General features: G+C 45.9%; 1 protein-coding gene across 1 annotated transcript; it reads right to left on the bottom strand.

The window, feature by feature from the left end:
- Nucleotides 1–1,652: 1,652 nt before the first annotated feature.
- Nucleotides 1,653–5,403, bottom strand: LOC123514153. The gene is made up of 5 exons (XM_045271802.1): nt 4,470–5,403; nt 3,953–4,348; nt 3,048–3,857; nt 1,940–2,973; nt 1,653–1,844 (listed from the first exon to the last, which is right to left on the bottom strand). The coding sequence occupies exons 1-5, from the start codon at nt 5,401–5,403 to the stop codon at nt 1,653–1,655; spliced, it is 3,366 nt and encodes a 1,121-aa protein (XP_045127737.1).
- Nucleotides 5,404–15,868: the final 10,465 nt, after the last annotated feature.

Here is a 15,868-nt window from a genome sequence, read left to right as displayed (position 1 = left end):
GTAGTGACAGCCACGGTAGGGGTCCGCCAGGGCTCGCCTACATCATGTTTGCTCTTTATCATATTCGTTAATGATCTTATTAAGTTGATAAAAGAAAATTGTGAACCAGATGGTTTCCTGTCGTGGCTGCATATTCTGGTACTCATGGACGACACGGTGCTGCTCGCCACTTCGCGTGCTAGAATGATTGAAAAGTTAAACTTTTAAAGCAGTTTTGTGATAGAAGGAACATGAAGATCAATCAAAGTAAAACAAAGTTTTTTGTGATATATGGTACTGAGGAGGATAGACTGACTTTAAATGTCGATGATGTGTTTATTGATTTTTGTGAAAAATATATTTATCTTGGAAGTGTGTTTACTAGTCAAGGCTCTGTAACAGCTGATATAATGACACACGCAAATAGCAAAATATGTCACATTTTAAAGTTTGTATCTTTTGTAAAGAAAAATAATGATGTTCCTTTTTATGTTAAGCGCAGAGTGTTCGACGCGGCGCTCGTGTCGTCTGTATTGTACGGGTGTGAGTCATGGCTGAGTGGTGACTTGAAACCCATCAACAAATTGTATAACTGGGGCCTTAAGCAGATGTTGGGGGTTCGTATCACTACTACTAACTTTTTGTGCTGCATTGAGAGTGGGTGTCCCTCTCTTGCTGACATAGTAAAGGGTAGACAGAGAAAATTTTTCAAGCGTATGTGGCAAGAAAGGCAACATGTAGACGACGACCCTTTAGGTTTTGCGTTGCGTGTTGCTCTCAATGCCCGGACTCACACCAGTAGGTACCTGAGGGACCTTTTAGATAATTATGTTGATGATATTGTTGATGGGATGAATTTTATGAAAGCACAAGTCAGAAATTCGACATCGTCGCGTCTGATCACGTATATGGCAATGAACCCCAATTTAGATGTTCATGAAGTGTATAAGTCGCACACTTACTTACTTGAACAGCACCGCATAGCATTCACACAGTTCCGTGTCAGTGCCCACTCGCTAGCAGTCGAGGAGGGACGGTGGAATAAACGTGGGCGTGGTCGTTTGCCCCTCGAACTAAAACTGTGTGCATGTGGTTCGGTGCAAACAGTCACATGTGTTACTGGACTGCCCTCTGACTCAGCAGTTAAGGCAGTATTATGATTTTGAAACAATTCAACAGGTTATGAATCATGATCCACCCCAATGTTGTGAGATAATTTTTAAAGTGTTGTCAAGTTTTTAACGGTTTTGGGTTTTCTACTGTTAAATGTATGTATATTAGTATTTCCTTGTGCATAACATTTCATTTGTGTTCTTTTAACGTTTATTTAGGTTTTGTTTTTTATCTGTATTGTGAGGTTGTCATTTCAATTTGTTTTATGGTATGTTGTGTTTTTGTGTCTTCTTAAAAATTGTAGAGTTTTTTGGTTTTAGTTCGTTAACTTTTATTTGTAGTATGCTTTGCAGTTTTTATTAGTTTATTTTACAGTTTTAGTTTGCATCGTTTATTTTCTTTTATGTAATGTAATTGGTATTCAATTGAATAATATTAGTTTGTTGGAATTTATTCATGTATAGGTATAAAGTATAATATATTGGAGCAAAGGTATGCTGTAGGCAATATAATTGTAACTTACATATTTGTGGTCAATAAACATCTATCTATCTATCTATCTATCTATCTATGTGGCCCAGACGGAGGCGGGTGAGTGCTACATCTAGGATGCGGGACTGTTTCCTGACCCAAGGCTGTGGAGATGAGTCGCTATGGTAAAGGCCCATAGAGGTGACTCGGAGTGCGTTGTTGAGTGAAGAGTCCCAGGATGAGTGGCAGAGGCGAGATAAGAGCCGTTTGGCAGAATGAAGCTGGAGGGATAGGGGGATAATGTTTACATGGGTTAAGGCCATCTTGGCAGCAGCATCCACCACCTCATTCCCCGGATGCCGCTGTGGGAAGGCACCCACTGGAAGGTGATATCCCACCCAGTGTTCAGGAGATGGAGGAAGATGTTCTGGATGGAGTGGACGAGGGTTGTGGCGGAGGATGGCTGCCGGGACAGGAGGAGAGAGAGAGATGAGCGGGAGTCGGTGTAAATTACCACCATGGACTTCGGGTGAGAGGTGCGGAGGTAGATGAGGGCCTGGAGAAGGGCAAAGAGCTCCGTGGTAAGGACATCTGTGTACTCAGGAAGCCTCCATGTCTTACAGATAGCTGTATTGGCGTCATATATAGCTGCTGCCGAGGAGGGCAGGGAAGCATCTCTGGAGCCGTCCGTGTAGATCTTAAGGTGGTGGTGATAAATGGACCGGTCCAGCTGTTGGAAGTTGGCTGCTGCTAATCCACTCACAGATGGTTTGGGAGGAAGCCCAAAATTATGGGTGACGTCCAGCCATGAAGGAAAAGGTGAGTAGGGATTGACAGGCTGTGGAGGTGGTGGTGGTAAGTGGAGGATGGTTAGGCTGAGCAGGGCACGCACTATTAGTGGCTGACGGGCAGCGGGGAGCCATACAGGAGCTTGCTGATCGACCCCTGAGTTGGAGTGGAGGGTAGAGAGGGGGTGGGAGGCAGGCAGGCCCAGTATCCTGTAGTATTGTTGGCACAAGGTCATCCGTCTGTGGGTGGACAGTGGAGGAATACCACTCTCTGCTTGTAGAGAAACAACTGGGGAGGATCTCATGGCCCCCATAGAGATCCTCAAGGCAGCGTTCTGAATGGGGTCAAGCTTGAGGAGGTTGGAGTAGGCAGCTGACCCATAGAAGCAGCTGGAATACTGCATTTTGGCCCTGATGGTGATCTTATAGTAGTGGAGGAGCAGGTCACGACTGGCTCCCCAGCGGATGCCAGCTATTCGCTTCATCACATCCAGGCGTTTGCTGTAGGAGGTGCGGAGATACTCGTAACTGATGTGATTTACCCAGGAGAGACGAGGGCCATCCAGCCGCAGTCCGAGGAGGGTGTGTGAGGTTGAGTATGGACGGTAGGTGGAGTTGGAAGCTTTTTCATAGTAAAACACATGAGAGAGCTCTTTGAGGCACTGACTTGTAGCCCCCAGGTTGTCATCCACGCACCCACGGCGGTTGCAGCCTCCTGCAGGCGGTCCTGAGCCTCGGAGAGTGTGGGTGCTCGACTGACGATGGTAATGTCATCAGCATAGAGGAGAAGGTGAGAGTGGGTAGGAACCTGTAGGTCAGAGAGAAGAACATTGAACAGAAGGGGGCTAAGAATGGATCCCTGAGGTACGCCACGATGAATTCCTTGGGAAGGTGACAGTGATGCACCAACAGCCACTTGGAATGAGCGACCGGTGAGGAAGTCGTGCACCCAGGCAAGGGTGGTGCCAGTGATGCCCATGAGTGCCAGCTTGTACAGGATGCCCTCATGTGGTGCCGAATCAAATGCTCCCTCCAGGTCAAGGAAGAGGGCCGTCATGACTTGACGCTGGCGGTAAGTGTCACAGATGTGATACTCAATTTGCCCCAGCACATCCAGGGTACTCCGGTGAGGGCGGAAGCCACATTGCTCCTCTGCTAGCTTGTTGTTAGCTTCTAACCACCAGGTGAGGCGGGTGTTGACTAACCTCTCCAGCAGCTTCCCGATGCAGGAGAGGAGGCTGATGGGCCTGTATGCTGAAGGGAGTGTAGGGTCCTTTCCAGGCTTGTGGATGGGGATGAGGATGGCGGGTTTCCAGGTGGATGGAAACTGCCCCGATTGCCAGCTGCTGTTGTATAGTTGAAGGAGGCAGGCACGTAGGGGTGGGGTGAGGTGGCGGATGAAGTCGTATGGGACTTTATCAAGGCCTGGCGCCTTACCGGGTTTTAATGTAGCTAAGGCTGAGGAGAGTTCATGAGGCTTGAATGGTTGAGCAAGGGATGGGAGAGCTGGAGAGGAGACGGCAGTTTCAATAACTGAAGTAAGGGTTGGAGGCGGACGAAGAGGAGGAGGTAAACCAATCTTGAGGTGGAAGTGTTCTGACAAGATTTTTGCTTTTCAGGGTCAGCCAGTGGGGTAGAATCATCATCAGAAAATGGGATGTTCTGAGATACCAACTTGCCCTCCATGGAGCGGAGAAAGGACATGGTACTCTTGGGAGAGGAGCGGAAGGAGAGAGTGGAGCAGTGCAGGTCCCATGCATTTCGCTTTGCCTTGAGGATGGTCTTGGCACAGATGGCGTCCAGGCGGCGGTAAGCACGGCCAGCCTGGATAGTGGGGGTCCTACGCCACTGATTCCAAGCCTGGCGACGGTCCTGTACTGCCTGCGCACAGGCTGCATCCCACCAGGGCTTCCCAGGGCGGCGTGGACGACGACGGGTGATGAGTGGGAAGGCAGCTGTGCCAGCCTCGGACAGCACCCCAGCAATGGTTGTTGCGGCTTCATCCAGGGGAAGATGTTGGGTGTCCAGTGAGAGGGGAAGCGCAGCCACGTACTGGGGCCAGCCAGAAGAATTGAGCCTCCAGCGGGGCATGCAGCCAGGTTGGGGCTGTGGGGAGACTTGTGGGAGGGAGGTGGTCGCTGCCCATGTAAGGTCCAGTGCGGAAGGTGGAGTCCTTGAAGGTAGGGTCTCCAAGGAACAGGTCGAGCACCGAGGCGGCACCAGTATGGGGATGAAACCTGGTCGCTAGTCCGGGAGGGCTGAGGAGGGAGACATGTGTTAGATCTAGCAAGGCTTGGAAGAGAGTGTTGCCAGAGGTGTTGTGATGGTGAGGTGGCAAGTCAGGCTCCCAACATGTATGATGGGCGTTAAAGTCCCCCATTATAAGCACTGGAGGCTGCAGGGTGGAGAAGTAGCGCATAAACTCTCGGTAGCCAGCTGCACCCCCAGGATTGTAGCAGACTGCCACCGTGAGCCAGCCACCACCAAGTCCAACCTTGGCAGCAACAACATGCAGACGCCCATCTTGAGACTGAGGGATAGGGAGAGGCGATGAGACGAGGGAGTCATGGATGGCGAGAAGGACTCCTCCTCCACGTCCTTGACCACGATCTTTGCGGATGATGTTGTAGCCCGGAAAGGAGAGGGAAAGATGAGGGGGAAGCCAGGTCTCACATATGCCGACCACAGACGGGAGGGTGTCACCTAAATAGGTTAGGAGTTCCTGCGTTTTGCGGAGAAGGGATCGGGCGTTCCACAACATAAAGGAGAGGGCCATTACAGGAAGAGAGTAGTCAGGATTGTGGAGACAGAGGGCCAGAGGTGGTGATGATGTCCGGGAAAGACACTCCTTTCCGGTAGAGGTGGTAGCCATGCCAAATGAGGTCGAGGATGCTGGGGAGGAGCTCAGATACAGAGGAAGAAGTACTGTCAGTGGCTGTAGGCTTGGTGGAGTCCTGGGGTGGAGAGGAGGGTCGAGAAGGTGGAGGTGAGTTATAACACTGGCCTGGTGCTTGATGAGGGTGATGGTGGGGCGTCTCTGGATGACGAGCATTTCTGGGAGGGTGGTGGACCTCGGCCTCAACTGTTACAGGCAGGAGCCCGGGGGTCAGCATCAGGTATCGGGGTGGGTGGAGGAGGCTGTACACCTGAACGCTTACCTGGCTTCCTCCGATGGTGAGCAACATGGGTAGCAGGTGGTATAAGGATGTGAGGAGTGGGTATGGTGTCCTCTTCCTGGGCGACAGTAGCAGCTTCGTTGGGTGTGTCTTGTAGAGCGGCATACCTGTTCCCTGTGGCAACAGAGGCGAAGGAACGCCCTGGCTCAACAACCCGAGCAGCCGAGCGGGTTGGGATGGTAGGAACAGGAGTGGCTGGTGTAGGAGTCTGTCGCTGTGGTCGAGGCAACTGGAGGGCCCTCAGCTGCTTGTTGATTTCAGGTAGGGGTTTGCCTTCATTCGCCAGGCGGGTGTAGAGCTGCTGGGCATGGAGGTTGTGGGGACAATGGAGTGACCGGGGCCCATGGGAACCCCGACACTGGAAACAGTGGAAGGGCTTTTCACATACCTCACCCTTGTCGCCTTTCTGGGAGGGTGGGGCCACTACAGCGGGCACAACGGACCGAGGACCTGCAGGTATTGATAGAGTGCCCTAACATAAGGCACCCTGGGCAGCGCAGGAGGGGGAGGAGAATGGAGCGTGGGTAGTACACCAGCTGGTCAATGGCTACCTTGCTGGGTGGGGAACCTCTCACCTTAAGTCTAAGCCACTTCCCAGTGGCGAAGCGTGGCAGGCTATGGGGTGGAAGCCAGGTGAGTTCCACCACCTCATTGCCCTCCAGGACACGGAAGCCGTCCCGGACCTCCTCAAGGGTGGTGTCATCCGCCAGGGGCCCCACCTTGGCGTAGTGGTAAGTACCGCTGTCCCGGTCTGCTCTACGGCAGGTAACAGGCCACTCACCTAGGGTGAAGGAGGACAGCTGGAGCATGGGGATCTTGGGGAGGTTGTGGGCCCATACCGCCACTACCAGGGACGAGCCATTGCCTAGGGATCGGGTCTCCCCCTCGAGGATGTATTTCCCGAAGCCGGAGTCGTGGAGGACACGGGAAACCTTGGCTGGGTTGGCGAAGAGACGCCCCCCTTCCGTACCTCGGAGCAGGAACGAGGCCTTGACGTACTCGTCCGGGGCTTGGGGGTGATCCTGGGCAGTACAGCAACGGGACCTTTCCGGGCTGTCATCAGAGGGCGTGTCAGGCTGGCCCCGCTTGCCCGAAGAGATGGAGTCCCGCATGTCTACGCCCGCTTCCATCGCGGGAATTCTCCGTGTCAAGTCTTCTCCTGTGTTGTCTCAAGAGAGTAACCGTCTCACACCGGGACACAAGGGAAGGCAGAACAGCTCAAGCAGCGGGCGAACCGGCGAGCTGTTGCCTTGTACAGGAGAGCAGGGAAGAGGTGTGGTTAGCGCGGTGTCCCGGGAGAGGGTCCTTACTCGCATCTACACTTCCATGTCCTATGGCTCCTTGTTTATGGTCCTTGGGTGATTTCGGCGGATCACGATTCGGAAATAAAGTATTGTTTCTCTGTTTTATTACACAAACAATTTCTAAACAACGTAAATGAAATATAAATTAACAAAGTTTACATGAATCAAATGCATTACTTTTTGTCAAAAAGAAATGCTTACGGATTAAGTTAATAATATAATGCAAAACTACTGGTACGGCTAATGGCTTTTTCGGCGATCTGGTGCACCGCATTGTTTCGTACGCCTGGCAGGGTGTTTTCAGAATAAAGAAACCACTCTCAGTAGAAATATAATTCATGTCAATTGTATCTCATATTTTCTTGTATTATTGCTACATAGACTACTCACTATTAATGCATCCCCCAATTTTTTACGTTCCTTATAATGATGTGGGAAGCAAATACGTGTACTATGGATTTCACTTTATATATGGCATATTAGTGCATCACATGCGTTTTGATATATATATATATATATATATATATATATATATATATATATATATATATATATATATATATATATATATATATATATAAACTACTTCTTTGAGTTATTTAATATGTTATAAAATTGGTTTCTTGACTAAGAGATTGCATCATACGTAGTATTAATTAAATAAAAAGTAAATAGCCACCCATGATACCCGCAAAAGAAAACGGAAAATGACTCATTGGTAACTGAATCGCCTTAACGCGAACGCTCCTATTCAAAATGAGCAAGCAACAGTATGCGCAGCGATTTAGGAGAGAATGGCTCACAGATGACAGATATAAAAACTGGCTTGTGGAGGTCCCTGGAGATAATAAGAGAGGATTTTGTAAATTTTGCAAGTGTAGTTTGTCTGCAAAGCTGTGCGACATTGAAAAACACAGAAACACTAACAAACATAAGAAAGCAGAAGAGCCATTCAGTACAGAGAGACAAACAACTTTACCATTCAAGAAACTTGGTGAAGCAAAAAAAAGTGGAGGGAACTCTGGCCATGTTTGTAGCTGAACATTGTTCTATTCGTGTGGTGGATCACTTAACTGAACTTACTGAAGTTTGTAAAGTGTGTTTCAATGACAGCAAGGCTAGCAGTGAACTGAAGTTAAAAAGGTCAAAGTGTTCAGGAACAATATGCAATATTCTTGCGCCTCATTTCACAGAAAATTTGAAAACTGATATTGGTGATAGAAAATTAAGTTTAATCATCGATGAAAGCAACGATGTTTCCGTCTCAAAGATACTTGGAATTGTGATTAGATACTACTCAAATGCAATGAAATGTATTGTGGTTACCTTTTTGGATTTAGTGGAACTGCGTGAGTGCAATGCCGAAGCAATTTGTGAGGCAGTGAAAAAAGCAATACGAGATAATGGATTAGACCTGCAGAATTTACTCGCACTTGGAACTGACAATGCGTCAGTAATGACTGGGATTTACAGCGGAGTGTTCGCTAGGTTGAAAGCTGAAGTCCCACACCTACAACTAATCAGATGTGTGTGTCACTCCCTACAACTTGCTGTGTCACATGCTGCACGCGAGAAAATGCCGCGGCATTTAGAATTCATGATCAAGGAGATATACAACTAGTTCTGTCATTCTTCTGTCCGTCAGATCAAATACAAAGAATTGTATGAAACTATTAATGACGGTGTACCACCTTTGAAACTGATACAATTAAGTCAGACCCGCTGGTTATCTATTGAACGTGCTGTAGCGAGAATTCTACAGCAGTGGCTTGAACTGAAGACCCACTTCCAGGTAGCAAAGTTACAAGAGAGATGTTACACAGCGGAACTTTTGCATTCCATGTTAGATGATGAACAAAATCATGCTCTTCTGTTATTTCTTAAGCCATTGCTTGCAGAGGTTCAAGCTGTAAACCTGTCCTTTGAAGCAAAAACGCAGGACTCAACAAAACTGTTGAAGGATTTAGTGTTACTGATTGATTCGTTGGGGTCTAAGATACTAACCCCAGGAAAAAAAATATGTGACTGCAAGATTATTGAAGAACATTTGGATCCCAGGCCATACTTGGGCTTTGAATTTGAAAAGAAAATGGAACAATGCAAATTTTCCCCGCAACTTGAGCGCAATGTACGAGAGGTGCATAAACTTTGTTGTTGAACTTATAAAACAGCTTCGTCAGCGGTTACCTGACAACATTCGTGTACTACAGTCTATTTCTCTGCTGAGTGCTGACGAATGCTTGAAGCCCATTAAATCACATATAGTTGATTTAGCACACTTATTTACAGAAGATGCCAGCACTATTACTAAGATTGATTTCCAGTGGAAAAAACTTTATCACGTATTGTGGACAGAAACATCTAACACCATAAAATTGTGGTCAGAAGTGGCCAACTACAGAGATGCAGCAGGTGAAAACCCTTACCAGGATCTGGCTGAAATTGCACTGGCTGCCTTATCTCTGCCGTATTCCAACGCAGATGTAGAGCGAACATTTAGTAATATGAATTTTGTGAAATAAAAATTGCGCAACAAAATGAAACTATCTACACTAAAGGCAATTCTTGCAATAAAATACGGACTAAAAAGACAGAAAACCTGTTGTGCAAATTATGAACTTCCAAGTGATGTTTTAAGAAAGATAGGGGCTGTGGAGGCATACAGTTACAAGACATCTGCACAAGAACCTCAACCAAGCACTTTACACACTTCCGGCTCTACATCTGCTCACACTGCTGACGACTACAAAGAGGACTGGGATGCAATCACTATGGAATTTTAAGTGGTAAGTGTGCATATTAAACAATCAGTTTTTAGTAATTTCTCAGAATACAATTTATTTAGCGTTATTTATGAAATTATTATTTCCGTCAAATTACTAAAGTGACGTGGAGGGGATTATAGTTAGCTACTTTCCATGGAGGTTTAGCGACATTTTAGCTACTTTTAAGTACAAATCTAACGACATTTGAAAATCCGAGTTGGCAACCCTGCGGCAGTCAGACTCTAACCTCTGCCTGTGTCACACGCGCCCAAGCAACCGTGCGCCAAAACATAATCTGACCTCGCCATCTTGAGACCAATTTTTATTTTCTCTTTATAATACCCAATAGTTGTGATGTGCGTTGCTGCCACAATACAAAAAGAAAGTTCAAAGTACATTCTTAGGCAAAAGCACTAATTTTCCAATACCATAGTAAGAAAAACAACCCCACACCATCAAAGAATGTGGGTGTTTTACTGTGTGTGTTGTGTAGCTAGTCTATTGGTTAGGTGAGCCATGTGTGAAGTAAGGTTTTGAAACTGCGCGGCAACTCCTGTATCCCAAGTTTCACATATCTTTGCACAGTCCTTTCACTCACTCTAAACAGCTATAAAGAAGGGATCCTGGCCTTAAGTTCCTTGCTGTGTATGCGAGGGTTGCCCTCAAGCTGTCTTCGAATAATGTTGAGAGTTCTTTGGGTCACACTGCGCTTATGCCCTTCAGGTGGTGGCGAAGCGTCTCTTCCTCCCTCACGATAAATTTTGGTCCAACGTTGAACAGTTCTGAGAGCTATGCCAGTGTTCGCGGCAATTTCTTGATTTGACTTATTCTCCTCACAAAGGCACAAATAACTGAGATTTGGGCATTACTAATTAGTTTCCTAGGTCCCATAATATGTAATAACAGGGCAGAATGGTAAGCTCACGCATCCACAAAAAGGAGCCGTGAGGGGGTGAAAGAAAATTTAAATTCAAGCACACGAGCGACCGGCGAACGTTGACTGGGGCTCATGTGACATATGCGCGGCCGAGACCAAAATAAGCCAACCGGATGGAAGACCTTGTATATCTGGACCGTGGTTTTGTCAAGATTTTGCCTGAGTATCTTCTACAAACATACCCAACGGCGCAAGAGGACATGGTGAGCCTCCTGGCAAGGGACTGTTTTGTAGACGCCCTTCAGGACTCGCATCTGCAGATCTACGTGAAGCAGGCTCACCCAAAGAACGTCTAGGAGGTGCTTACCTTAGCTTCTGAGATGGAGGCCTTCCTAAGGACCACTATCGACAAGGTTGGTTCCGCCCCGTTATGAAGGAGAACCTGACGTCCTGCCCTGCCATGTGAAAACTAGAAGGGTGACGACGGGCAAGACGAACCACCGGCGGAAGGAGAGCCCTGGAAGGTTCAGATGAGCCTGCTGGGGATGTGGCAAGTTGGGCCATAAGCGGGAGCAGTGTGGCCAGCCACGAAGATCACGTTCTCTGGAGAACATTAGCTATATGCTCTTCAGTCCTTGCTGTTGGAGTTGCGGCCAAACCGGACACTGCTCGAGAGACTGCCAGGACCCCAAAGGAGTGGTGGAGGCGAGAAACACAGCAAAGCTGAACAGCGGGACAAAGTATCAGCCAGAGGCCGTGCTGTTCCACCAGGAACAAATAAGCTGCTGGTTGACAGCATCACCTACAGCCGTGCGTGTGGCGGGCATGGTGATTGGGCACTTCGTTCACCTAGTGGTGGACTTGGGCCCCGAGAAGACATTCGTGGGAGAGGACTTGGTGGATGTTAGCAGCGTGCCAGAAGCTACACAACAGCTGTGTGGCGTCACAGGTCAGTGTGTCACTATGTGGGACTCTTTTATGGTGAACATCAGCATGGGAAGCGTGCTGGAAAGTTTGATAGTCTTCGTTGCTGCCTTGGAAGACCCTTGCCTGCTGGGGGATTGACTTCTTCACGCGTGTGGGAGCAAGTTTGGATCTCCAAGAGGGGAAGTTAAAGGTACGTGGCCAGGAAGTACCTTTGATCCTCGGAGGTGATGTTCAGTGTGAGAAGAGTGAACAGTAGGGCGGAGTGTCTCTCCAGGAACCAGGACACGGACATTGCCAAGATGATGACAGCGACGCTGAGAGCCGCCAGAGCAGCGAGAGTAACGTCGAGGAGCCTGCAGTGGGGCGAGCTGGTAATATAAAAATGTCCGGGAAGAACAGGAGAGAGTCGAGGTGGCACGAAGATCATGTAATGTAATATTTGTCCTTTTTTTGTGTGTGTGCTGATTTTTTTTTTTTTTTTTTTTTTTTTTTTAGTGTGATAACCGGGTCGGCTATCTTTGCATAGGGGGGGTGGGTCAGTATTACGTAAGAGGTGTTTATGTTACCCCCGCATCCCCGTTTATAGAAGCCTGTAAATAGAGAATTGGGGTGTGGAGGGGGGACATTTTTTCCTTTGTAACCAGGATTATTTATTTGTTCTATGCAAGTTTCTTTCATTCTTTGCATCGGAAAATGTATTACCAATAAATAAACTTCTGGGTGAGTATTTTCGTTATGATTAGTGTGCAGTTATGTTCTAAAAAGCGAGGAATCGCCAGTTGGCATTGTTACATGTGGGAAGGTGGTAGGAGGTATTTAGTTCCGAATTGTATATACCAAATTGTATTTAGCACTCTTAAACATAAAATCTGTAGTATATGTAGGGCATTTGTGGCTGCTGAATAATATAAAATGTATGGTAGTGAAGTGAGGTTGCATTACAATTATATATATTAAACGACACATTAAGAAATTATAAGAAATAAACGTCAAAAAGAGCAATGTGATAAGCCCACAAAGTGTCTTTCTCACTCATTATTTCATCCCTTCTCTTCCCACCACTTTCTCTTTAGCTAGCTGTCTTTTCTTCACCACCCATTTAAAAAAAAAGTATAGGCACTTGGAAAAGGCTTGGTTTTCTCTGATCCTCTCTGCCTCTGGGATACCCTAAAGCAGTGTTTCCCAACCTTTTCGCAGCGATTACCCAAAAATACAATTTCACAATCATCCATTACCCCAATGAACAAATACTCGTAATATAGGAAAAGAAGTAACTCTATTTCATACTTCAAAAACAGACAAAATAGAAACTATGCAACACAATAATGCAAATCTATAATACGAAAAGAAGTAATTTTATTTCATACATAGAAAGCAGACAAAATTAATAGAAATCTTCATTGAAATTATATGAAAATGTAAACTGATTGCCTCATCCCATGCCAAACATCCATTACCCCAAAAATATGGGGTCATTACCGCACTGGGGTAATTTACCCCTAGGTTGGGAACCACTGCCCTTAAGGGACTAATAAATTCTACATGTGTACTAAGGACTTTGAGTTTGGTGAATGGACCATACACTGAGGATAATCAATGAAACCTGGCCTTGTCACCTGAGCTTGAAATACGTAAGCACCAAGGGATGCTTTCATCGCTGGAGTTCTGTACTCTAGTCCGAGCTGTCTACTAGCTTAGGGTGTCGCCAAAGGAAGAGTTTGAACGCTGCCTGCCGAACCCGCCATGAGGATACAGTATGGCGAGGGGCACGGTACACCACCCAGACGCTTCGACGAGAGTGTTTCCTCGCTGACAGCCTGCAAGGGAACACTGGATGAGTCATGTGTTGGGCCTCTGTGTGGCTCACGCAAGTGAAGTGTTGCGTGTGCTCTCCCCGGCATCCCCTGCCCTACCGCGTGTGGACAGAGACAGTGGGGGACCACAGTGAAGGGAGGCGGTGCCGTAACAATATCTGTCTTCTGAACGTGTAGATGATCGGACTGGTAACATGTCTGTCATTGATCTGTCATTGCTCTTGCCAAATATACTCCCTGATTTCTCTTGGGAAGTCATCAACGACTCCGGCGGAAGTGACCATTTGCCCATCTTGCACTCTTATGCACGCGACATCCTGCCCATCCCCCACCTTCCCAAGTTCAATTTCAAAAGAGCAGACTGGGCAACCTTTCATGGGATTGCCGACGTGGACATATCTGGCAAGGACATTGAAACGATGGTCAGCAACGCAACATAATCCATATTACACGCCGCCGAGGCTTGTATTCCGAAGACTTTTCCAGTAGCCTAGTATAGCAGTAGTAGTAGTTATTGTTGTTTTAGTAGTAGTAGCAATAGAAGAAGTAGTAATAGTAGTATAGTAGTAGTAGTAGCCTAGTATAGTAATAGTAGTTATTGTTGTTCTAGTAGCAGTAGTAGTAGTAGTAGTAGTAGTAGTGGTAGTAGTAGTAGTAATAGGAAGTAACGTTGTTTATTATCATAATCATCATCAAAATATTTATAATAGAAGAAAAAATACTTGTCTACAAATCCCTTTACCCTTTTACATAATCAGTTACAAGATAATGTGAAGTACATACAGGTTACATTGTCAGTAGAGTAATCATCATTAAGGCGGGTTCTCACGTATCAATATGCGACTGAAATTGCAAGTCGCTAGAAGTATCGAGTGAACCCTTCTAGTCGGAACACGTTCACACATAGTGACTGGGAAGTATCGGCTGGTTGGCGAGAAGTGAGTGTAAACAAACAGTTACCCAACAAGATGTCTTCGTCTGCTGACGATGATGATTGCATCAAATTAAATCATCACAAGTATTCAATCCTCACTTCTAACAACACCCTGCATTGAGGGAAGCTGTCATCGGAGAGTGGCATCGAACGCCGATTTGTGTAAGCTTTTTTACCCTCACCAACTCCAACATCTTTACATCGACACCACATTTTCAAACCTTTCTCCGTAATGTCACAGTATAAACAAAGTCGCAAATCGACTGAACAAGACCAACATGTTGGTCTTACTTTGCGACTGTTTTTCCAGTCGTTAGGCATCGATATTCAGTGGGAAACTCTACTGACTTCCAATTTAAGTCGGAAATTGACACGTGTGAACCCGCCTTTATGATTTTAACAGACTTCCATTGGAATGTCGCAACGTTAATACGACTTCAATAAAGAAGAGGGATCAATATGCTTAAATCATGACCAAATACGTAGATATGATGATTAATGAATAATAAGCTGCGCAATTAAGCTATGAACAAGAGCATGCGTACGTGCGTGTGTGTGTGTGTGTGTGTGTGTGTGTTAAAATAAACTCATTTCTCCTTAGTTAAGTTCGTTGAATTCAGGCTCTTTTTTTTATATAAATTTCATTAGGGGTATAATTTATCTATCTATCTATCTATCTATCTATCTATCTATCTATATATATATATATATATATATATATATATATATATATATATATATATATATATATATATATATATTTTATTTATTTATTTTTTTTTTTTACACGAGTTCATGTACGTATGCTTAGATAAATCAACCATGGTCCTGGGCTCTCACTCCCAACAACCGCCCGCCTCAACACGCTTGCTCTCCTCACGTGTAGCGGGTCCAGTTATGTATCATGCTGTGGCCCCTAGCCTAGCTCCTCCCCTCTCTTACGGCAACTCTCTCTTTATTTCTTTGTCTGTAATGTTTGTAAAATGCACGCTCACAGCCATTACCTATATTTCTAATAAAACGAGTTAGTAAAACAATAACTTCTTAAGGAGATAGGAAAAGGAATACTTCATTGATATTGTAAATTTAACTTCATATTTGTAACTTCTGGCAACAATTCGTGTCGGAGAGCTTGCCTATACGATTATTTTGATTAATTTCAAATAGTTCAGAAGTGCAAACTGAGAGTAAAGTTCGTTTCTGAAAGTACCAAGACATTTCTAGACCGTTCCCAGTAGTCATTCGCCCTCCTCCATACCACAGCTTTATCTTTTCCGAAGAGGGAGAAGACTGCTGGCTACAGGGTGATAAAAAATCGAAGACATAACACGTGTGACTCATGGTCTTTACGAAACATTTCTCGCCATGTTGGTGTCATAACAACACAAAGTGTGCAAAAACTTTTTCTTTCTTTCCCAAGCTCCGCTGTGCGCTCTTAGTCTCTTAGTATATTGAGGTGCATGTGGAATCATTATTTTTCACAAATAGCTATGGTTGTTGTAGGGAAGTAAATGGTAACACTTTCTGCGTCACCCTGTCCTCCGCCCAAATGCTGGTTCATTCAGCGCTCCGCAGGTGTGCTCGTGGGAGTGGTTCCTGTCTCTCCTCCCTTTCTCCTTTTCTTCCTCTTTTTCTATTATCATAGCTTTATTACCATTGTATTATTTTTAGAGACTTCTCTTTATTTTGATACATCACCCTCCTCAAATTAAGGACAATT

Source organism: Portunus trituberculatus, chromosome 37, assembly GCF_017591435.1.
Source record: "Portunus trituberculatus isolate SZX2019 chromosome 37, ASM1759143v1, whole genome shotgun sequence".
Lineage (NCBI taxonomy): Eukaryota > Metazoa > Arthropoda > Malacostraca > Decapoda > Portunidae > Portunus > Portunus trituberculatus.
The sequence above is the reverse complement of the archived record's forward strand: the minus strand, read 5'-3'. Positions and strand labels throughout refer to the sequence as shown.

Excerpts from the sequence above, each read along its gene's own strand:
- LOC123514153 (XM_045271802.1), bottom strand. The coding sequence starts at position 5,403 with ATGCTCGTCATCCAGAGACGCCCCACCATCACCCTCATCAAGCACCAG. Across the intron at positions 3,858-3,952 it reads CCCTGAAAAGCAAAAATCTT|CTCTCCCATCCCTTGCTCAA; the intron begins GTCAGAACACTT and ends TCTCCTCTCCAG. Across the intron at positions 2,974-3,047 it reads GGAGGCTGCAACCGCCGTGG|CTTCCAACTCCACCTACCGT; the intron begins GTGCGTGGATGA and ends ACTATGAAAAAG.